The 25,070-nt window shown below is 40.2% G+C and overlaps 2 protein-coding genes across 7 annotated transcripts in view; both read left to right on the top strand.

Moving 5' to 3' along the window:
- Nucleotides 1–13,523, top strand: part of rbm5 (RNA binding motif protein 5) — a 34,673-nt gene extending 21,150 nt beyond the window's left edge. For 4 of the 6 annotated variants that reach the window (XM_079841711.1, XM_079841714.1, XM_079841712.1 and 1 more), the window contains exons 16-25: nucleotides 2,479–2,590; nucleotides 2,678–2,769; nucleotides 2,863–3,021; nucleotides 4,196–4,336; nucleotides 5,412–5,483; nucleotides 5,558–5,731; nucleotides 7,486–7,560; nucleotides 9,469–9,569; nucleotides 9,662–9,791; nucleotides 13,199–13,523. In XM_079841711.1, the coding sequence (XP_079697837.1) occupies nucleotides 2,479–2,590; nucleotides 2,678–2,769; nucleotides 2,863–3,021; nucleotides 4,196–4,336; nucleotides 5,412–5,483; nucleotides 5,558–5,731; nucleotides 7,486–7,560; nucleotides 9,469–9,569; nucleotides 9,662–9,791; nucleotides 13,199–13,324 (1,182 nt within the window). In that variant the 3' untranslated portion in view covers nucleotides 13,325–13,523. The remainder of the gene's footprint in view (nucleotides 1–2,478; nucleotides 2,591–2,677; nucleotides 2,770–2,862; nucleotides 3,022–4,195; nucleotides 4,337–5,411; nucleotides 5,484–5,557; nucleotides 5,732–7,485; nucleotides 7,561–9,468; nucleotides 9,570–9,661; nucleotides 9,792–13,198) is intronic. The other 2 variants (XM_079841713.1, XM_079841716.1) reach the window with 1 other exon arrangement.
- A 3,244-nt stretch (nucleotides 13,524–16,767) lies between these two features.
- Nucleotides 16,768–25,070, top strand: part of LOC307140839 (protein rolling stone) — a 10,683-nt gene continuing 2,380 nt past the window's right edge. The window contains exons 1-3 of the mRNA XM_079840611.1: nucleotides 16,768–16,807; nucleotides 17,078–17,175; nucleotides 19,252–19,474. Of these exons, the coding sequence (XP_079696737.1) occupies nucleotides 17,080–17,175; nucleotides 19,252–19,474 (319 nt within the window). The 5' untranslated portion in view covers nucleotides 16,768–16,807; nucleotides 17,078–17,079. The remainder of the gene's footprint in view (nucleotides 16,808–17,077; nucleotides 17,176–19,251; nucleotides 19,475–25,070) is intronic.

The raw sequence follows: 25,070 nt of genomic DNA on the forward strand, positions 1-25,070 counted from the left end.
CCAACATGCAGCTTATATAGCAGCCAATCAGCTTTCGTGTTATTGGAGTCTCTTTCAGATTGTACCACAGACACATAAAACAGATTTTATTCTTCAGCTAATAGTCCTCCAGTTTTTCGTGTTTCTGCAATTACTAAATATAATAAAATCAACATTTTTTTTGAGATCCCGCATTATTTGTAAACCAAAATAAACAAGATTTATGTATTTCGTTTTTTATTATATTGTCATGTGTGGCTGTTGTGCATCTTGCATAATATGGTAAATGAGGTATCCTAATTATGAAAAAAATGCAAATGTCTGGAAATTACCACCACAAAATCATTCAAGTCATTTTGATCTCAAATATCGCCAAAAAAAAGTCGCAAAATCCTGGTGGAATTGAGTTACGGAGAAGTGCAAGTTTATCGATTTGTTCAATTTGAATAAATTAATTTACTTTGCAAGTAAATTTGTGACTGCATTTCCTTTTATAGGTCTTAAATTTAATTCATAATGGTCTTAAAAAGGTCTCCAAAAAGTCTTAAATTTGACTTGGTGAAACCTGCAGAAACCCTGCAGAAGTATGGGGACACTTCTCTAAATCATTGAATTCAGGTGTTCCAATCACTTCCATGGCCAAAGATCTCTTAAAATAAGACAAAACAAGCTTGGAAGTTTAACCCTTTAATGTTTCGCCAATCATTCTTACATATTCAGGTATTTAGCGACCCGGATCTATATCTAACACGTATCTCTTCCTGCCGCGATAATATAAAACTCTCCTGATATTAGTGTGACAATTACAGAAGAATAAAATAAAGCATATTTTGTTGCCTTTTGGAGCTTGGAAGGGTTCAGTTTGAGCAGATGTTTTATTGCGTAATAAAACGCAATTATTTAATAATAAATATTATTTACGTGATGTAAATCCGACAGATCCGATTCTCTGAGGCACAAACTAACATGATGGCGCCGCCCATTGCGCAGTTTAGGTCAACTAACACACTTTCACTCACACATATTTGAAAATCAGAATGTCAGATAGTTCATGACATGGGTAGCAAGTTTGTGAATATTTTAAATAAAAAAGAAAAGCTAAATAAACCTGATACAGCTGAGCTGTCATACAGCGCTATTGTATGAAGCACGACGCGTCGCCTTATTGTTTCCATTCTAAAATATTAAGCCAGAGAATATGGTCATATTTCTGCTAAATAAAGCTGAAGCTTGAAGCTGGTTTGTAGCAGACCAAGAATACAGACTACAACTGTTATTACTGTAACTGTTATTTAGAGTTAAATTAGTTGTAGTTGGGTTAGGTGGCTTTAGTTTTACTGTGAATTTGTTATGTAAGTTGTGTTTTGTATTCATTTATATTTATATATTTACGTATACTTTAAACTTGTAATAAAGTTTTAAATTTAAATAATAATAATAATAATAAAAAATCAATAAAAAGCCATTCTTTAACCCAGGGTTCCCACTCGTCCTGGAAAACCTTGAAAACCTGGAAAATTGATGACAAATTGATGTTGTTGTCTGGGAAAATTATTTAAAAAAAAAATTATTTCTTTAGCCGAGTATAAGGAGTTTATCGCTGGCCCAAACAATTAGCGCTAGTGGCAGAAAGCACATGTTCAGGAATGCTGAGTTTGATGCGTGTTAGTAGTATTTGAATAATGATGTTTAGTCTTGTGTTGCCACTTGTAGCCGTTAGCTAATGCTAATAACTGCTCAAATGTATGCAGTGAATGTTAACTGGTAAGCTGCTACCTAATCACATCATTTTTATATAAAGTCACATTTGTGTGTTATAAAGTCAGAATTGCAAGATATAGTCAGAATTGCATGATATAAACTCGCAATTCTGACCTTTTCTTCACAATAGTTTTTTTTGCGCAGTTGCGAGTTTATATCTTGCAATTGTGACTTCTTTTCTCAGAATTGTGAGATCTAAACTGCAATTGCAAGTTATAAAGTCCAATTCTGAGGAAAAAAGAATTGCGACAATTTTCGCGTTTTTTATCACAAATATGTAAACTCGCAATTGCGAGAAAGTCAGAATAGCGAGATAAAAAGTCACAATTATACATTTTCTTTCTATTCTGTGGTGTAAACAAGCTTCCATAGTCATAATGTATGATTAAGAGCTCATATTGAAAAATGCTGGATTGTTAAGTAATGGCAATAAACTGTACGGCTTTTAAAGACTTAGAAAGCAATATTTGGCATGATCCTTGTCTTTTATTCCCACCGTAGTAAAATTTGAAAATGTCCTGGAAAAAAACTGGAAAATGGTTGCTGAAAAAGAGTGGGAACCCTGTTAACCTCATCCACCTCGTTTTGTGGCTCTCTTTTTATTTTTATTATCGGTTCAGGCACCATTTTAAAAGTTTCGGTTTGGCATCGGTATCGAAAAAAACCCAAACGATACCCAACCCTACAAATATCGGTTGCGCTCTAATTCTAATGTCATTATAACCCTATTTATTGCAGATTGAAGGCAAAGCCCTGCCCATCACAGCCGCTTCCACAATTTCCGGCCCAGCAGCCTCTGCGATTGCGGCGACCAGAACAGCAACAGCTACCTCTCAGGAAAACCAAGCCAGTAAGATCAGATCATTAAATCCACACCATCCAATTAAAAGACAGGATGCTACAAGTCATTTTCTGATCATTTTCCTGTGTCCTCTAGCTGCTCCAGACACTTCATCCTATCAGTACGATGAGTCTTCTGGGTATTATTACGACCCCAGCACTGGCCTGTACTACGACCCCAACACACATGTATGTGTTCCATGATCTTTTTTTTCTGGCTATGTAATACTATATTTCGTCTGAGCACTTGTAGAGGGTCCTAAATGTCGTTTCTGTCTGTAGTACTATTACAACTCCCAGACTCAGCAGTATCTGTACTGGGACGGGGACAAGCAGGCCTACGTGCCAGCAGTGGACGCCAACAATGCGGCTAACGCATCCACTCCTCAGAAAGAGGGCAAAGAAAAGAAAGAGAAGCCTAAGAGCAAAACGGCTCAGCAGGTAATAAAAGTTTGTTCCGCTCTGATGTTTTTAAACTACTAATGTGTTCCTTTTTTTTGCTTTCTAGTCAATGCAACAGGTGATTTAGTTTGATAATATATATTAGAGATGCACTGCTGTATCGGCCAGTTATCGATAAAAGCTATTTTCACTATCGGCCAATTGTTTAAAAACTGCCGAGATGGTATCCTGTCAATCAAAAGGGTGTGGAAAAACTTGTTTGACTGCAACTCATACTGTGTGTGAGTGAAGAAAATGTCTCATGTTGAATTTAGGGCAAGTTAACATGACAATAGCGCATTAACAGTTACAAAATAGCCGGCTATACATAAAAACAGGCTTTATTTGACCCATAGTTCAAGCCAGGGTTACCAGGTCTGCAGTTTTCCCCCTACCCTAAACATTACTTGTAGTGTGCATCTCATCCAATAATCGCAAATCGCACTGTGCCTTGTTACTTCTAAAAAGAAAGTCATCTTTCAAATTCTGTCCATTTTAGCAAACAATAAATGCTTAAATGTGACGTGACAGATCGCAGTAGTGCCTCAGTTCAAGTGTCATCTCTTCCGTTAATACAAGTTATATCTCAAAACATACATGAACATCAGAAGGTATGTTGAAAGACACAGTTCAACTTACCGAAATCCGTTTCATGTCTCATGTTTCAACCGCAGAAAGACTTAACATCGCCTACCTCAGGAATGTCATGTTCACAGTTAGTTAGTTAGTTAGCAATAAAGAAACACTAGAGAGGAGCTGCTTACTGTTAATTATACATGTGTGCTTGAATAAAGTGCTTATGAAAAATACCTTAGATGTGTATAATATATATAATACCTTTTTATATGTATAAAATACCTTATATTGAGTTGTACACAAACGTTTCAGTTTTTTTATTTGGGTGTAATTAGCCTATTATATCTGAAAATAAATAGTTTAATATAATACCTTTGTTGTTAATTACAACCATTATTGTGTACCAAATGAGAGTGTTCTCTGTATAGTTTGCAGCATTATTTAGGAGAGATTTCTTTTCAATAAGATAACTCCAATGTCGGCTGAGAAATTTAGTATCAGTGCATCTCAAATATGTGTGTGTGTGTTCAGAAAATATAGAAAATTAGTTTGATTTCAGTCCTTCTCTGGTGCTAATCTCTCCATCTTTGTGTGTCAGATTGCGAAGGACATGGAGCGCTGGGCCAAGAGTCTGAACAAACAGAAGGAAAACTTCAGGAGCAGCTTCCAGCCCATCAGTCAGGAGGAGAGGAAGGAGGCGGCGGCAGCTGATGCTGGTTTCACGCTCTTCGAGAAGAAGGTATTGCTGAAGACACATTGCATTCTCTTTAGGGGTGTAACTATTTCGTAATACAAAATTTCAACAGGTGACAATCTGTATTGTGCGTAGTTTAAATGAAAATACTGTGTGAGGAAAAAATTCCTTTACAGAGTTTGTGTCGGTACTAGATTAAACTACTGTATATACTGTTGAATTATGCAATGGGGAATATCTGTGGGTCCTAATAATGGCAAATTTCATGTTACCAGTAAAACATGGCCTACATTGTTATAAAGGGGTTTTTTTCTAGGCTTGGTTGTCTTTTTGGGGCGTAGTATAATATGTCTTAATACTTATATTTTTCCATATTTTTCTTATATTTTACCTTTATTCCACACCGCTGTCTCCTGTCCTTTGAACGGCTCGTTTGCTTCCTGCTTCTGTGAAGCCCATCCCTCCGAAAAACGCAATGGTCTTAGATTGGTTAGATGGCCAAATGTAGTTTGTAGTTCTACAACAGCTTTCTCGCTTTCGTAATGACGGCGACGTGGCCTCGCCCACTTTGTTGCGTGTTCGCAGGGGCAGTGTTTGTTAATAGCAGGTGTTTATGATGTCACCAACCCGGGAAGAAGCTTGTTGTAGTCCAAACCGGCCGTTTTTGTAGGCAATAGACTGCCATAACTTTAAAAGACTATCTCTGTTTGCATTGAACTTTCAGCGTTGTAACTTTGCAGATTCTGTTTATGCTCAAGCAGCAACATTACACACTAACTAAAGTTAAAAAGTGAAATCGCATACAACCACCCCTTTAAATGCATCTAGTCAGAGTGCGAGCAAATTAGTCTAAAATAATTCAGTATTTTCAGAATCATGAATATTTATATTCTGGTGTCACCATTGTCCTGTGTATTGGGTTAGAAGCACCATGTCCATGCCTATTAATTTCCACACCCAATGTATTGCCAAATATTGCATTTTTAATCAACAGTACGCGTCTTGGAGTATCTCAATAATATTGTATCGTGAATAATGACATGAGGGTATCATTACACCCCTAATTCTCTTATGATGATGGTTTTGTCATAATTCATAGGGTGTTTTCTTTGTACATCAGCAGGCAGGGGCACTGGAGAGGCTTATAACAGAGGCATCCAAAGCAACAGAAGAAGAGAGCTCGTCATCAAAGGTGTGCACCACTACAAAACACAGGTTATCAAGTCGCATTAGCTTTTGTGTTTAACTCCCTTTGCTGTGTCTCAGGTGGGGCTGGTGGCAGCATACAGTGGAGACAGTGAGCCTGAGGAGTGTTTGGATGGAGATGACCGGGAGGACAAGTTGACCGACTGGAGAAAGATGGCGTGCCTGCTGTGCCGGAGGCAGTTCCCCAATAAAGAAGCTCTGCTCCGCCACCAGCAACTCTCAGACCTGCACAAGGTAATTACCCAAGGCCATTTTATAATGGTTTCCGTCATTTCTTAGCCTGGATGCCAGCCGAACTTAGCCCCGCCCACAACATTTTTACTCGGGCAGTTCGGTCTGGAATTGATCCGTAGAGGAGTAATTATGCCCGAACAGAAACTGTTCGGACCAATGAAATTGTCAGGGCGGGCTTTAGACGATGATGGACAGATGATAAACAGTAACGTAATCATCCACGTCATCAAAGAGCGCTTGGGTTGAGTTTGTTTTAATCCTAAACAGAGAACTTGTTCGTATGCATTATTTCTCTCAGAAATGATGTTCGTGTTGGTAAGTACTCTGTGTATCCTTAAATTATTTTTTTACAACACCGGCAAAGATCGTTTACACTAATCTTGTTCTTCTAACGTTAGGCTACTTATTCCAGCGTGCGTGCAGACAGGGTTGCCAAGTTTTTACAACAAAACCCGCCCAATTGCTAACGTTCCTCAAAACTAGCCAAAAACAAGCCCAATAGCTTTCTAGGGGGGGTTCTCCGGCAAAAAAAAGGCATTTGGGGGGTAAAATATGTGTTATTTTGGCAGGGCTGGCAGCTAAAACTCGCATTCCTGGGTTTGTATATCACATAATTGGGGTCGCTTCAACCCGCGGACTTGGCAACACAGTGCAGTTGAGTTCTGTTGACATTTGACAACTAACTTTATGCGTCGCTCCATTGCTCTGATTGGTTGTAGGTCTATCCAATTGAGGTCTTTCCTGGTTCGGTTGAAACACGCCCCATAATCACTGCCCAACGGAGCAAAATCAGACTCATATTCTGACTAGAATTGAGTATGACGACGTCAGGCTAGTCATTTCTATTAAAGCCCCCTGTAGTCAATAATTTTTTTTCCCGTTAAAAATCATCTTTGATCACCAAAATTACATATTTAAACCTTTGTTTATATTAAAATATATTGTTTATGCCTTAAAATAGCTTGACACCCTTGCTTTGTTTAGTATATGTGGATTCATGCATATGCAAATGAGCCCCGCCTCCACTCACTCACCAGGTCCACTCGCTCAACTTAACTGTAGTAAACGCTGCACAATGTCAAGTGGAAATACTGGTTTAATTCAGCCATGAATGTTTGAACCACAAACTGATTTCAGAAGAAGTGGAAGAGTGAAGTATACAAGCTTGTATACAAGTTGATGCATCAGAGCGGCAATGCGTTTTATGCACTCTTTACAACGTCAAACACATAACAGTGATTGATTTGATTAGCCTTTGGCTTGACTGTGTTATCAAACGGCTAATGTTAGCATGTTTGCCTTCTAAAAATCAACATCCTTAGAAACGCTTTGAACAACATTAGTAGAGAAAGACATACAGTTCATCATAATATACATAATTCACCCGCTATATTGTTAAAAGTACCCAATTTTTCAGATCAACAGAAGAGTATAGTGGGATAACCTGCTTCTCTTGAGACTCCCGGCTTCAGAGAATAGTTAATGATATGCTAATGCCCGCCCACACGCTGACGTGATTGGTCACAAGGTAGTTTGTGATGTCAGAAACACCGGTGATTTCAAACCGTGTTTTTTAGTGTTCACTGCAGTTTTAAAGAGAAAATACTCAGCAATGGTGTTGATTGAATTTTCACATGGTTTGTCTCAAAGCATATTAAAAACACCACATAAAAAACATTTAACTTGATTTTCACCACAGGAGTTCTTTAAAATGTACTTTTCTGTATTTATATAATCATACGTGTGTTTTCCAGCAAAACATGGAGGTTCTCAGAAGATCCAAGCTGAGCGAAGCCGAACTGGAGGAGTTGGAGAGGAAAGAGACAGAGGTTTGTAACCTCATCTAAAGCCATGTTTCCACCGCAGGAACTTTCCCCAGGAACTAGGGACTGCCTCATTTAGTTCGGTTGAATCTTACTAGAGTTGGTTTTCCCCTTTGGTGCGGTTCGTTTGGTCAGGTGTGAAAGCAGCAATCACACTCGGGTCGCACCAAAAGCGGACCAAACGAACTCTTAGCGGTTTGTTTGTGGTGAGAGTGTGATCCGACCTGGAACCGACCCAACTGCAAAAAATACTGATAATTTTTGGACTAAACCAGCTGCACTGAGCATGATGAGAAAAGAGAGGGCATGACATTACCTGATAGATCAATATTTTCGGAAGATGAGCATGTCAGAGTTAAGAAGAATTAATGCACGCCTCCGCTTGAAGTGATGAGCGATGCACGCTCGCTGTTTGCAGTGCAGAACGTTGTTTTCAAGCCGCATCCGCGCTTCATTATAGAAATATATTGTTTGCGTATTGTGTTGTATACAAACAATGTAATGGATTATGGCCAGGGACAAAACCAGCCCGCTCAGTCGTCTCTCCATAGTTGTGTTGTCTCCGTGTTGGCTTTTCCTCTTCTGTAGGAATTTTTCTGCACGTTACAATTTCCATTACAATTTAATAATTGTTAAATCGATATGTCATCCTTAATAAACCCGTCTTTGGCGTGTTGCCTCCGATCCTTCGAATATTGCACTTTAATAATTATTTAATCAACACATCATCCTCAATAAACCCGTCTCCGGCGTGATAACTCCGATCTTTCGAATATTCCGATCTATTATGACCTCTGACCTGTAAAGTTTCCAGAATAATAATCATACGCTGTTTGTTAATTGGCCAGAGGAGAACTGGTACCTCGGTTTCTCCCAAGGTTTATTTTTCTCCATTGTGCTCCTGATGGGGTTTTAGTTTCCTTGCCACTGTTGCCTCTGGCTTGGCTTGCTCAGTTGGGGACACTACATTTTTCAACTAAATATCCAAATAAATCTAATTATTAAACTAAATTACTGATCTAAAGCCCATACTGTCACTGTATGATAATTGAAATGAACTGATGACATTACTTTTTTCTCAAGGATGGCTACACGGCTGAATAAAATGATGCTGCATTATTTTCCTGTTTAACACTGTGAAGCTGCTTTGAAACAATCTGCATTGTTAAAAACGCTATATAAATAAGCTTGACTTGACGTAAACACTTAAAAGCAGTTTAGGAAATACGCAAAATATAGTGATGTGGATGTTGTCATGTGACTGCATTTTGGTTTGTTTCAACCGGTTCGGACCAAAGCAATCAGTGTGGTGTGAAAAGGAACCAAAAAAGCAGAAAAATGCTACAATGTATAATTGTTTGCCCTTGGTTCGGACCAAATGAAACGAACTAGAGATGTGAAAGCACCCTAAATGAAGTTCCGGGTAAAGATATGGCCCTGCTCGCGACTAGGTAGTACTTTTTCAAAGTTCAGGAACTTTCGGGGGTGGGACTTGTGCGCTGAACATGATGATTGGTTGAGCTCACGCAGTATTTTATTTCAACCTAAAAGTCTGTTGCGGTGCGCGCAGTAAGAGTTGTTTACCACTCAAATCAACAATGGAGTTTAAAAAATACGACCGATGGACCGACGACGAGGTTCAGGCAGATATCAGGCAGGTTATGTTTATTTGCGGAGGACGAAATCCAGTGGGTTCTGGAAAGTCGCGCACAGTCCTACGTCACCAGACTAATCTTCCAGTACTTTAGACTGCTATGGAAACACACACAGCAGCAGGTCTGAGGGGAAAATAGTTCCTGGGACAAAATGTTCCGGGTAATTTCAGTGGAAACGGGGCTATACTCACACACAGCTGTACTTCTCCTGTAAAGATGATTTCCTGGAATTTGCTGACACACATGTTGTTCTGAACAGATGAAGTACAGAGACAGGGCTGCTGAGAGAAGAGAGAAATACGGCATCCCTGAACCCCCTGCACCCAAGAAAAGGAAATTTACCCAGCCTACGCCTGTTGTGTAAGTTTAAGTGTGTATTTTATTTATTTACTTTGACAATACAAGTGCATTATCAGTATTAAGATGCATGCTACACCATTTTGATTTTGCAGAAATTACGAACAGCCCACGAAGGACGGCTTGAACAGCGATAATATCGGCAATAAGATGCTGCAGGCCATGGGCTGGAAGGAAGGCAAAGGTCTGGGTCGAAACCAGCAGGGCATCACAACACCTATTGAGGTACGTCTCATTATTCTACCGGTCGTGTTACAATTCAGATGCAAACGCCACCTCAGTCAAAAATGAGATGATCAAATACAGACACATACGTTCATCAAATGCTTTCGCTTCAAATCCACTAAATCCCAGCCTCCGCCCATTCAGAAATACCGGTTCATTGGCAGAAACAGCTAATCGGCACTTCCCTCTGTCAGCGAAATCCACAGAAACCAATCACAAGATGTGAATCTAATCATGATTTCAAGATGTATGATGGTGTGCACATTAGGGTTCTCATTATCGATTAGTCAGGTCTGAAAATCTAAATCTAAAAATAGTGGAGTGAGCTGCTGCAGGATGGGCGCGGCATCCAAGTGCCCAAAACATGTGTGGCAATTACCTGTGCTCTTCCGTATGCTATGGAAAACGGCAAAACATTTCCTTTGTCATGAATTTGTCAACTCGCCCCCCCCATATAAGGTTCATTTTGAAGCCTACTCTCGACTCTCATTAAGATGCGTAGCTGCGTCGTATCCTGTGGCGTCGCCTGACGTGCATCTCTCCAAAGAAAATATAACCACATCAATTGACCTATCGGTAAGCCCCGCCCCCCTTAGTTACTGTTGCTAACTCGGACAAACAAACGGAGTTGCTATATCTTACAATGACAGCTGTCAGTGTGAAAACCTTATCGCAAGATGTTTTTGGACACAGAATGTAGCGTATAGCCCGTCCGAATGATGGCCAAACTTAACTGACGGTTTATCAAGTTTATTGCATCGTTATTCACTCCAAAAAATCATCGTAAGAGCTGAACAAACAAAGCATAAGAAGTGCGCATTAACGTCTCATTCACAAACTCTCTCTCTCCGTTGCATTACCATTAACACACACAGCAAATTACACAAAAACACTCACAGTAAACAAACATATACACAGAACTTATGCCTTTTCGGGGGTGTAGTTAATAACTGGTAAACTTTGTATCTGCAAAACAACTCCGATAAACTGCGTGCGAGCTCTTCCTTTTCCTACCCGGAGACTATAATACCCATCAAAATATGAGTCCTCCTTAATAGGACAGATAATGTAGACCTTAAACATATCTAAAATTAAATAAATTTACATATAACCAGTTTAACATGAAGAGGCACTGAAATGTAGACCTTCGTGTTTTTGACCTACACCTTTACATGATGTGAGAACAGTTTACTATTTCGGTTTGTATGTTAGCAGGGACTTTAATCGTAACTTAACGAGAGTTTGACAAACAGAAAATCCTCTCAGGACACCTGGAGTCAGTGTTACAGTTCCTCAGCAGTGTTTCCCCTAGGTTTACAGCTTTGGGGGGGGGGGGGGATTAATTTGGTAAATAAATATAAACAACATTTATTTATACATCACACAACTATTTACAACACAACAGAGGTTGGCTTTGCTTGAGTTGTTGCTCTGGATTTTGTTGCTTTTAAGAAAAAAAAACTAATTTTTGCCTTTTTAGGTTCGTCACCTTCTCCATTGCATTTTTACATTTTTACCATTAAAGTTACTACACGCAAATTCGTGTTTTTTTTTTTGTTGTTGTCTTTTTGGGGGGGAATATATTTCAGGGCTCAATGCTAAGGATTTTTTTTCGGGGGTTCAAATTTTTACTTGCCCTGTCAGAATTTTCACTGACCCCACCACAAAAAAAACGACAAATAAAATAAAATAGGCCTAGTATTGTTTTTGAGCCATATAAGCTTAATAAATAAGGTTATGACTCTAAAAACTAATATCCTAACTCATATATTTTTTTTATATTGTTAAAGACCATCAGTAATAAAATAAGAACAAATAATCAAATTATGAGCAAATGCACAAATAAATACAGCAGAACAAACATATACAAATTAAATAAACAGTTATTTTCATGTAGGTCTAAACTAGATTGTCAGGTACAAAAATAGTAATCAAATGTAAAATATCACTGCATAGTCTGCATAAAATGATATGCCACTGCATATAAATACAGATTAACCCTTATTAAAAGTTATTCAGTCAAGAGCAGTGAGTGATTTTTTTTTTTGTCTTTTGATATCTCAATATTTATATAGCCAATGACGATATTTTCCGGCTTTCCATGTGTGTTCAAGGTTATACGGTAGGGGGCGCTGTAGCGCATTTCCTGCACGAGAACAGAATCTCCTGATCAAAACAGCCGAAGAAGAAGGAACGTGCGCTATCATAAGCAGATGCATTATGTAAAATAACGCGATCATCACCATTAAACAGCAAATAAACCACAACAGCCTAATGTTATTGAATGAAATGTCAACCCAGGACGAGTTATAGGACTGAAGCTTTGGGGTGTTGATGGACTCGATCTACAACATCTGTGTTTTGTTCATCGTTCGGACGTAACGTTAGTCTTTTACAAAAACGTGATTTTTTTTCAGCTTTATGCTCAAAATGTTGCTTTTTCATGAAACTTGCAACATTCAAGTGTTGATTAAAAAAATAATATATGAAGCTGGAATAAAACAGTGGGTCTGTTCTTTCTTTTGATATATTGCATGTTTAGATATTCTGTTGACCATTAAAACTTGTGAAAATGACCATAAATGCTGGCGGTGACTGGCAAATTTTATGTTTACGTTCATTTAAAAGACCTAACCGACTATGTTTACGATGATACTAAACAAGACAGTCATTTTGATATAGTCATATTTGACAGTCATATTTGATATTTTGTGTGAATATTCGCGCGCTGTGAGACGCGTGGCCGTGCGTGTGTGTGTGTGTGTGTTGTTGCCCTTCGCGAGTATCAAACTGAGAGACACTTTCTCGTCTATGAGCGCTTGAATATTTAAATTGCCAAGGCTTAAAAATGCGCAAATGATCAGTTTCCGTGAAGATGCAGCTCTGGGAGTGCCTTTCACGCTGGCACTAAACCATCAGGCAATTCTTATTGTCGACCGTTATGACAAATATTTTTTGTCATTCATTCAGGGGGGGCGGGGGGGCGTTTTGGGAGGGCGGGGCGCCCCCCCAAAACAATGGTAGGGGAAACACTGCCTCAGGCACGACATTTGAGCATTTTTGTAGCATAAACACCATCAAACCGATGAGAGCTTCGGATTTTCCAATGCATCTCTATGGCGCTGAAGCCTAAAGATGTCCGAGTTCTGGTCCCAGCGCAACTGATACTCAACTGCTATTGGCTCATCTGCGTTCGAGGGGAGGGGCTTACCGATAGGTCAATTCTACATGGACCGCAAGCGCTGTGATTGGTCAGCTAGAACCCCTCTCTCAGGGAACGCCACAGAAGTATAAATGAAAGGCTTTGGCACAGGTCCAACACAGAAGTATACATCCGTCTTTAGCTGGACGATGTGTGTGAATACCTGACATGATGATGTTTTTGACTGAATGTGTCTTGTCTGCAGGCTCAGTTGAGAACAAAAGGAGCCGGTTTGGGGACTAAAGGAAGCAGCTACAGCCTCACGGCTTCAGACACCTACAAGGATGCCGTCCGGAAAGCCATGTTTGCACGCTTCACAGAAATAGAGTGAATGTGGAGCGTCATGTATTTATTTTGAACATGTGACCAGAAGAATGTGTACATATGTACAAAGTCCTCGAGAAATGTGAAGACCGCGTTTTTGATTTTGCTTATTTGCTTTTTCCAAAATAGATCTTTTGAATTGTGTAAAGTTTATATATGATCTCATTTTTGTACATAAGAAAATAAATGAGACGACCCGAACTGAATTTGAGTGCGTCCATTATTTTGTATCACAGACTTTTTACTCGTTGGAAGGCAGATCTGAAATGTATCATGCGTGCTGAAAGCCGAAAAACATCCTGCAGAGAAGACTTTCCCGTTTCTCTTGAGGCTTTCACTGCTATAGGCGTGCCGAAGTTTGCTTAAGTGATGCTCTGTCATTCTTCCAAAAGTTTAGTGTTTTGGTTTCACTGCAAATATCTGACGCCTGTTGACTAAAGAATGCCATCTCCATTATTAATTTAACGGATTCTATCCATCGTGTCATCGCGTTCATGATCAGGTGTACGGCGTTATCTTTATCCTTATTTACACATAGATTTTATTTCAAGAAGACGTGATTACATATTTCAACCCGGAAGATCGAAATTGCTCAGAAAAATGCAAAAATAACCAATATCCACAAAGTTAGTTCACCCAGAAATGTAAATTGTCATTAATTCCTCATGTCGTTCCAAACCCGTAAGACTTTCGTTCATCTTAAGACACAAATAAAGACATTTCTGATGAAATCCGAGAGCTCTGACCCGCCATAGACCGTAAAATTAACACTTTCAAGCTCCAGAAAGGAAGTCAAGACATCGTTAAAATCGTCCATGTGGTGAACCTTAATGTGATGAAGCCATGAGAATGCTTCAGTGCACAAAAACAAACAAAATAATGACTTTATTCGACTATTTCTTTACGTCTGTGTCAGTTTTATGCTGGTTTGATTTGGAAATGGTCCATGTTCAAATATTATAACTACTGCATACATATAATTTAGTAACATGAAAACACAAAATATTAAATAAAACGCATTCTGGAGCTAAAATATAGTACAATATTTAAAAAAAGTCATTTTTGACAGATGTGCAAACAGTACCAGAGGGCTAAACTGAATCTTACACTTATTAAACTCTTACATAAAAGCAAGATTGCGGTTGAGAAGTTGAAGGGATGCGTGTGACTCATTCATGTGCGTTTCTCACGTCTTTCTCTCTGTTTTCCTGCCTAACTTCTTGTAAAGCTCCTGCGTGTTTGAACTTGGCCGCTTGTTTGACAGGTTCATTGCATTCGCCGCCTGTGGCGTAACTTTTCATCCCTTTAACAACACCTAGTTCACTGGAAATGAATGTTTCAGGAGAACAATAAACTTGTTTGAAACCGCTGACAGACAGAGTGGAGAAACTTGATGGCAGTGTCACCAACAAACATCCACTTAACGCAAACATTAGGAAGTTATTTTGTTACATAAGTCTAGAATGTTGTCACTTACAATGTCAGGAATATACAATACTGGAATGCATTTTTAACACGATGTTATATAATAAATAAATGTAACCACTTTGGTTTTGACTGAATGTTCCTGTTTTGGGGTTAACCTTGACTACTCCGAATTATTCATTGTTTTCATTGGGTAAACTTAAAAAAAATATTAATTATTCATCATTATTATTGGAATTGCTCCATTTATTATTATTATTATTATTATTATTATTATTCTTCTCTGAACTGAATCACATTTAAAACCCTAAAGACCCCCGTTAACAAGAACTATATATATACACTGATCAGGCATAACATTATGAACATAAGTGAAAAACACTGATGATCTCTTCATCTCCTGTTAGTGGGTGGGATATGTTAGGCAGCAAGTGAACATTTTCTCCTCAGAGTTGAGGTGTTAGAAGCAGGAAAAATGGGCAAGCGCAAGGATTTGAGCGAGTTTGACAAGGGCCAGATTGTGACGGCTAGAGGACTGGGTCAGAGCATCTCCAAAACTGCAGGACCAGTGGAGAACCGGCCACAGGGTCATGAAGGACCAGTGGAGAACCAGTGGAGAACCGGCCACAGGATCATGGAGGACCAGTGGAGAACCGGCCACAGGGTCATGGAGGACCAGTGGAGAACCGGCCACAGGGTCATGGAGGACCAGTGGAGGACCAGTGGAGAACCAGTGGAGAACCGGCCACAGGGTCATGGAGGACCAGTGGAGAACCAGTGGAGAACCGGCCACAGGGTCATGAAGGACCAGTGGAGAACCGGCCACAGGGTCATGGAGGACGAGTGGAAAACCATTGGAGAACCGGCCACAGGATCATGGAGGACCAGTGGAGAACCGGCCACAGGGTCATGAAGGACCAGTGGAGAACCGGCCACAGGGTCATGGAGGACCAGTGGAGAACCAGTGGAGAACCGGCCACAGGATCATGGAGGACCAGTGGAGAACCGGCCACAGGATCATGGAGGACCAGTGGAGAACCGGCCACAGGATCATGGAGGACCAGTGGAGAACCGGCCACAGGGTCATGAAGGACCAGTGGAGAACCGGCCACAGGGTCATGGAGGACCAGTGGAGATCCGGCCACAGGGTCATGGAGGACCAGTGGAGAACCGGCCACAGGGTCATGAAGGACCAGTGGAGAACCAGTGGAGAACCGGCCACAGGGTCATGGAGGACCAGTGGAGAACCGGCCACAGGGTCATGGAGGACCAGTGGAGAACCGGCCACAGGGTCATGGAGGACCAGTGGAGAACCGGCCACAGGGTCATGAAGGACCAGTGGAGAACCGGCCACAGGGTCATGGAGGACCAGTGGAGAACCGGCCACAGGGTCATGGAGGACCAGTGGAGAACCGGCCACAGGGTCATGGAGGACCAGTGGAGAACCGGCCACAGGGTCATGAAGGACCAGTGGAGAACCGGCCACAGGGTCATGAAGGACCAGTGGAGAACCGGCCACAGGGTCATGAAGGACCAGTGGAGAACCGGCCACAGGGTCATGGGCGGCCGAGGCTTAGACGAGCTACTGGAGCTCAAACTGCTCCAGAAGTTAATGCTGGATCTGATAGAAAGGTGTCAGAATACACAGAGCATCTCAGTTTGTTGTCTTAGCCTCCAAACTCCCCTGATCTATACTACAGGAAAACCAGTACATTATGCATAACTACATGCAAATAATCGTAATTAATTATTGTTAACCAGTAGGACATTTATAATCACACTGTAACAAGGGCGCCTTAAAATAAACTCTTTCTACAACGGCATTTTGACATTTAGCCACATCTCAGAGACTTCAGAGAGTTAGTCTTGTTGGAATGTGTGAGAGATTCACAAGTTCATATCACAGTTTGCAGCTGCAGTTATTTAATTAGGATCATGTTTCACAGGAAAAGCAGTGCTGTGTCTATGGACACGTGATGTCTCTGGGTGTGGAAATCATTTCCAGCCTCAGATTTATGTGTTTCTGGTGAATGCAGCGTTGACAGTGGATGCATTCTTACGAAAGGTTAGTCAGAAACGTCGTAAATGAGTGTGCATGCAGCTTGAATCTTTACTAAAAATGGATGCAATTATTATAGTAGGCCTGTTATTTAACAAGGCGGGTCTGAATTGTTTGATAATTACAGCCTTACTTCAGACCAGAAAGACTGGATTGTATTGGCAGTGAAAAGTCTTTTTAGGATACCAATGCAGACACAATGTGCAGAATGTTTTTAGTATTTTAAACAAGCAAACGCATTGTAAGTGACTCAATGTTTTTGTTTATCGGTGACAGTCATGGGTGCAAGCTGGACACACATCTGGAGGGAGGAGTTCAAAGTTCACAAACTCCACCTTCTCACTTCTAAACCAGAGCTTTTGCTTCAGCCACGGGTGAGTTTGAGCACTGCGTGTGTATACACTGATCAGGCATAACATTATGCCCCCCCTTGCTACTATTGTGTTGGTCCCTGACCCGTCGAGGCATGGACTCCACTAGACCCCTGAAGCTGTGCTGTGGTATCTAGCACAGAGATATTAGCAGCAGATCCTTTAAGTCCTGTAAGTTGCGCCTCCATGGATCGGGCTTGTTTGTTCAGCACATCCCACAGATGCTCGATTGGAGGTTTGGAGGCCAAGTCAACGCCTCAAATCATTCCTGAAGCATTTGTGCTTTGTGGCGGCGCATTATCTGCTGAAAGAGCCACAGCCACCAGGGAATACCGTTTCCATGAAAGGCTGGACATGGTCTCATCAATGCTTAGGTAGGTGGGACGTGTCAAAGTAACATCCACATGGATGGAGGACCCAAGGTTTCCCAGCAGAACATTGCCCAAAGCATCACTGCCTCCGCCACCACGCCTTCTTCCCCTGTGGCCGGTTCTCCACTGGTCCTTCATGACCCTGTGGCCGGTTCTCCACTGGTCCTTCATGACCCTGTGGCCGGTTCTCCACTGGTCCTTCATGATCCTGTGGCCGGTTCTCCACTGGTCCTTCATGATCCTGTGGCCGGTTCTCCACTGTTCCTTCCTTGGAGCACTTCTGATAGAGACTGACCACTGCAGACCGGGAACAGCCCACAAGAGCTGCAGTTTTGGAGATGCTCTGACCCAGTCGTCTAGCCATAATGTTATGCCTGATCGATATACACTCACCTAAAGGATTATTAGGAACACATACTAATACTGTGTTTGACCCCCTTTCGCCTTCAGAACTGCCTTAATTCTACGTGGCATTGATTCAACAAGGTGCTGAAAGCATTCTTTAGAAATGTTGGCCATATTGATAGGAGAGCATCTTGCAGTTGATGGAGATTTGTGGGATGCACATCCAGGGCACGAAGCTCCCGTTCCACCACATCCCAAAGATGCTCTATTGGGTTGAGATCTGATGACTGTGGGGGCCATTTTAGTTCAGTGAACTCATTGTCATGTTCAAGAAACCAATTTGAAATGATTGGAGCTTTGTGACGGTGCATTATCCTGCTGGAAGTAGCCATCAGAGGATGGGGACATGGTGCTCATAAAGGGATGGACATGGTCAGAAACAATGCTCAGGTAGGCCGTGGCATTTAAACCATGCCCAATTGGCACTAAGGGGCCTAAAGTGTGCCAAGAAAACATCCCCCACACCATTACACCACCACCACCAGCCTGCACAGTGGTAACAAGGCATGATGGGTCCATGTTCTCATTCTGTTTACGCCAAATTCTGACTCAACAGAAATCCAGACTCATCAGACCAGGCAACATTTTTCCAGTCTTCAACTGTCCAATTTTGGTGAGCTCGTGCAAATTGTCGCCTCTTTTTCCTATTTGTAGTGGAGATGAGTGGTACCCGGTGGGGTCTTCTGCTGTTGTAGCCCATCCGCCTCAAGGTTGTGTGTGTTGTGGCTTCACAAATGCTTTGCTGCAGACCTCGGTTGTAACGAGTGGTTATTTCAGTCAAAGTTGCTCTTCTATCAGCTTGAATCAGTCGGCCCATTCTCCTCTGACCTCTAGCCTCATCAAGGCATTTTCGCCCACAGGACTGCCGCATACTGGATGTTTTTCCCTTTTCACACCATTCTTTGTAAACCCTAGAAATGTTTGTGTGTGAAAATCCCAGTAACTGAGCAGATTGTGAAATACTCAGACCGGCCCGTCTCGCACCAACAACCATGCCACGCTCAGAATGTCTTAAATCCCCTTTCTTTCCCATTCTGACATTCAGTGTGGAGTTCAGGAGATTGTCTTGACCAGGACCACACCCCTAAATGCATTGAAGCAACTGCCATGTGATTGGTTGATTAGATAATTGCATTAATGAGAAATTGAACAGGTGTTCCTAATAATCCTTTAGGTGAGTGTATATCAGCAATGCTACTAGATGCTGAATACAGTGAATGCATCCGTGTAATAAAGGTATATTTCAAAAATCCATTGTGATGACTGAAATGTGAAGCTGAAATAACTTGTCTCTTGTTTCCAGTGGGACATTCCTCCACTGGTGTGGCTTCTCTACAGAGTTGTTATGCTGGTCTACACCTTCAGCTGGTTGATCTACGCAGCTCTTCTCTTCAACACACCTAAATTCCTCATTTACCTCAGCCATATCTCATACTGTCTCATGGTGATCTACTATCTGCTAGCTCTCTGTAATCTGACCTGGGCTTTCCTGTGGGTCAGATGCTCCTCTCACAGAATAAGAAGAGGTAATGTTGCTGTGCAATGAACTGATGATCACTGATACACAATTAATCTGAGAAACACACAGTGACCCCATGACGTCTGAACACACTTAAATGTCAATACATTAATAGGGCTCAACTTAAATCACATGTGAGCCTTGAAAGCTGTTTATTAAAGTATGAAAATACAAATAACTCAAGAGACTACATACATGCATAGGGGCCGTTTACAAGACACCGTTTCAACAAAAAATGTAACGTTTTGGTCGTTTATTTACACGACTGGCGTGGCCTGGCATCAGAATAAGCGTTTTTAAATCTTAAGAAATCTTTTTAAATCTAAGAACAGGGATCGTTATGACAATGTTGTCGCCTACACTTTGTGCAGAATTATTAAGCACGTTGATTTTCTGATCATATTTTTTTCCAGGCACATTTGACCAATTCCAAACCGCATTAAACTGAATAAATACTATTCATTTTGTATTTAATCATTTATAAGTGATATATAATTGTTCACAAAGGCTGGAAATGAAAAACACCTTATATTCAGGTGTGCAGAATTATTAGGCATGTTTTCTTTTACAGATAAAATGAGCCGAAAAAGAGATTTAACTCAGACTTTAACTCAGAATTCATCTTCCAGAATCTGGCAGTAAGTTTTGGGAGTTCATTTTTAGTCCATCTCTGCAAAAGGGCCTATATTTAACCCAGCATTTTTTAGAGTGTACAAAAAAAAGCATTTGTGGCGTTTGAATGAATTAAGTATTTAAACACTGCTGGCGCTTTAAAAAGGGGGAGGAGATTGAAAGAAACTCCGGGTTTACCAAAGAAAACCTGCTCCTGACCAGGTTAGGTTCACATAATACCTGGTAACTGACTCTGAGTATTACTAACCTCTTTCAGAAACGGGCTTGACTTACCCTGCTTTCTCAGGTTTGACATACCTCCCATTCTGAAACAGAAAACCCAGAGTTTCCCTCATTTCAGTGGGAACATACTCAGAGTTTTCACTTAACCTCCTTTCTGAAACGGGCCCCAGATGAGTAAAGTTTGTAAACAAACATTGAAGTTGGCTTGAAAAAGCCTTGAATGAAAAAACTTAAAGTTTGAATTGAATTGTTGAAATTGTAGTTTGGGACAGCAAGGGAGCACACATTTCTAGCAAGATGTACCATATTGATCACATGTTTTATCATGTTGATAGCATGATTTAGCATGAACACTTTGACGATTTGTTCATCTCGACGGCTGTGATGGTAAAAAAACGTAGTAAAAGTATTCAAGAGGGGTTCCACATGTGTAACAAAGTTCGTAGAATAAGGAGGAAGAGGACAGGGTCACGTGACTAGGTGTTTATTCAGAACTCTCAGACACAAACAAAATAAACTCAGCGCTCACAACAACTCGGTACAATAAAACTTTCTCTGCTATCTTTCTCCAGCTCTTCGTCTCTCTGGTCCACATGCAGTCCGTCTCTCTCTGGCTTGCAGACCTCGCTAAACCACGCCCCCTCCACCACATAACCTTAAGGCCTGTACACACCGGGACGAATATTGCACGCTTATCGCCAGCGTTTTTCGTGACGTTTTTCGGCGTGTCTTGAGTGTTCACACCCAAACGATTTTGACTGGCGATGCGCCGAGTGAACGTGCACATTCAGTAGATGCGCTCCTGGTACACAAGGTGGTGCTGCGGCACTTTAAGCCTCTGACACTCGCTTGTCACACAGAAGGAGAAGAGAGACAGTTTTTACGTGCTTGCCAAAACCACAGATATATTATATCTATGGCCAAAACCATTCACACACTTTTTGCTAACTGGCAAGCAGCATTATCAGCTCATCTTCTTCTTTGTCTACTTACTACTTCTTCGTCGTATCAATGTGTGCTCGGCAAGACCGATTTTGTGCTTGAGCGCCACCAAGTCGTGTTTTACTGTCACTTCAGCAGCTCCAGGCACGTGAACAAAAGCGCTGATCTCATTGGTCGGCCAGTTTTTAACGCGCCGCGTCAAAATAAAAAAACGAACCCGAGGCGTTTTTTTTTAAATGACGCTTTTACGCCTGGCGTTTTACGCGTCGGTGTGAACACTCACAATGGCGCCCATTGTTTAGTCACGAGGCGTTAAACGTCGGCGATAAACGCGCGCGAAAATCGTCCCGGTGTGAACAGGCCTTAATACTCATTTCAAATGCAAAGATGTCAGCCAATCACAACAGTGGGCGTTTTCACTGAGGTCTTACAGCAGACACGCCCCTTCAAACAGAGCATTCAAGCCAGATGGCTAATATCAAGATAGAAAAAATGCTTTTTATTTCTTTTAATGTAACCCATACTAACAATATAAGTACACCTCAGGAAACATTATAAAATAATTCAAAAAATTCATGCCATGGGACCTTTAACATGTTTATTCGCCATATTGGGCGGTGCACTTTTTCCCATTCATAAGTAATACACCATCTTCCTATATATAGTCTTTGTTTAGCACTAAGTCAGAACCGTCTGAAGTCTGAGCCGAGTTTGGAGGTTGTAGAGTTTATAGCTCTAGGAGGAGATAGTCTACATTTTGGCTCAGAAGGAGAAGTTGTTCATATCCTCCTGGGACCCACGAATAGACTTTTGTCCACTGCAGTGGACGTTATATTTTAGGGAATTTCTCTGACATCATACATGTCACATGTCACAGTCTGGATTGTAAAGAGCACATTCGGGGCTTTGCAGAGATACCACATGTTTGGAGGTTTCACCAGGACAACAACTTGGTCTTTAAAAATGGCTGACATTAATGTTTAGCACTCTTATGGAAATATTATATTTTTTAATTATAATTTAAATCGGATTCATTTTCAAATTGTTTGTTATAAATCAACATCTCAGGAAAATGTTATGGGGTTTCTGACTTTCTGTTACAAAAAAGGGAATTGATTTCATAAATATCCACTGTAGTGGGGACTTAAATCATGATTATCAGGCATTTTGGAGACATAACAAGAGAATAGGGAAAGAAATTACATATCAATATTCCTATGAAATATTAGATATTATTATTAAAATGTTGCCAATAATTACTCCCATTATTACACTTCTATTTTCATTACATGTTGCACCAAGAACACATTAATATGCAAATTATATGCAGTGTATAGATGCATTGTATTGAATGGGAAAATCCAAGTATGGCCATTTTCCCCACATATTTCATATAGTAAAGTGGTATATCAATGCATCTTTCCTAACATAGTTCAGAATCATCTTTAAACGAAGTTTGTTTTAAAAAAATCCTGAAACCTAAAAATGTATTGGTGAATTAAAAATAAATCCCATTGTTTTTGCCTATACATGCAATTTCATGTCATTTTATTTTTAAACAACTGAGTCCTGGGGCTCGTTCTTCGTACCTCGCTAACTCCGTTAGCTGGATTTGATTGTTGACGATTTGACATGATCTTGGATTGTTTGGTTCTTCGAAGCTCATCCTGGACTTGTTGTCATAGCAACAGGTATGCTTAAACCTGCTCGCGAGCGGCTTATTTCATGTAAACAGGATTAGATTGCATCTTGAGGTGATACTTAAAATCTGTCCCAGCCACTGCTACTTTACTACAAGAGTTCATTACAGAACCAGGGGCAATTATAATCATTTTAAATAATAATATAAAAATGTTATATGTATATGAGAATGTAATGTTGTGTATAATACTATAGACAGCCACTTGATTGAGCGATTTATTTGAGATGGAATAATTACTTTATATAATTTTATTTTTATTGGTTTACACACATCACATGTTGTACAGTTAATCTGAGCCATGCATTAAGTGATCACGGATATTATGGGATGGCTTGATGCAGCGCAAGAGAGGATAATTTGATCTTGACCCATAAGAAACTTGAATAGTCACGTTACAAATCTGCTTCAAATTGAATTAAAAATTAAATTACAACATTGAAATAAAAATGTAACGGGTGTACAAATATTGTATAAAATCGTGAATATATATAATTGGTAATCATGTTAAAAAAACAAAAAACATTTATCTATTATAACTTTTATGTTGGTTTGGTGGTTTGGCTGTTTCCTTATAAAGGTCCAGAAATTCGTGGGGTTTTTATTGTATAATTTGTCAAGTTTTTTGCCAGGTGGCTTTTTAATTGTATGATGTCATTACGCTGCTGTCTTGACGCCAGCCAATCGCTGCATTGCTGATCGTGGTTTCGAGTATTGATGAATCTTCCCTCTTCAGGGAACACAAGAACGCTCATTAATCTTAGATCATTTAATCCAGATATTTTAATCCAATCCGCAAATTCGTTTGAAGAACCAAATTAGCCAGAGATCAGTTATCACGATTAAAAGATCTGGGATCTGTCAAATCATCTCAGATGTAATAAGCAACGTACGAAGAACGGGCCCCAGATGTCAACTACAGAGGACATATCATAACATATGAATAAAATATTTTAAAAAAAAATCCATTTGTTTCTTTTGCTCTAAACAATGTAATGGCATGAAAAAATACTAAATTCAAAACACTTTTTTTCTGGGCCTCATATAGTAGATCAGTAAGTTGGGTTTTTCAAGCTAACTTAACAAGAAACACCCAGAGATCAAGGGAACCAATAACACAAAAGGACTACAAACTATCACAGGAAACTGGAAATACAACATAAAAGTCACATGTAACAAAAGCATCAAGAAAGTGTTAAAAAAAAAACTACAAACCCATCATTATGGATGGATGGATGGATGGATGGATGGATGGATGGACAAAGATGATAGATAGATAGATAGATAGATAGATAGATAGATAGATAGATAGATAGATAGATAGATAGATAGATAGATAGATAGATAGATAGATAGATAGATGGATGGATGGATGGATGGATGGATGGATGGATGGATGGATGGATGGATGGATGGATGGATGGATGGATGGATGGATGGATGGATGGATGGATGGATAGATGGATGGATGGATGGACAAAGATGATAGATAGATAGATAGATAGATAGATAGATAGATAGATAGATAGATAGATAGATAGATAGATAGATAGATAGATAGATAGATAGATAGATAGATAGATAGATGGATGGATGGATGGATGGATGGATGGATGGATGGATGGATGGATGGATGGATGGATGGATGGATGGATGGATGGATGGACGGACAAAGATGATAGATAGATAGATAGATAGATAGATAGATAGATAGATAGATAGATAGATAGATAGATAGATAGATAGATAGATAGATGGATAGATGGATAGATGGATAGATAGATAGATAGATAGATAGATAGATAGATAGATAGATAGATAGATAGATAGATAGATAGATAGATAGATGGATGGATGGATGGATGGATGGACAAAGATGATAGATAGATAGATAGATAGATAGATAGATAGATAGATAGATAGATAGATAGATAGATAGATAGATAGATAGATAGATAGATAGATAGATAGATAGATAGATAGATAGATAGATAGATAGATAGATAGATAGATAGATGGATGGATGGATGGATGGATGGATGGATGGATGGATGGATGGACAAAGATGATAGATAGATAGATAGATAGATAGATAGATAGATAGATA

The sequence above is a fragment of the Gobio gobio genome (genome assembly GCF_949357685.1).
Source record: "Gobio gobio genome assembly, chromosome: 17".
Classification (NCBI taxonomy): domain Eukaryota; kingdom Metazoa; phylum Chordata; class Actinopteri; order Cypriniformes; family Gobionidae; genus Gobio; species Gobio gobio.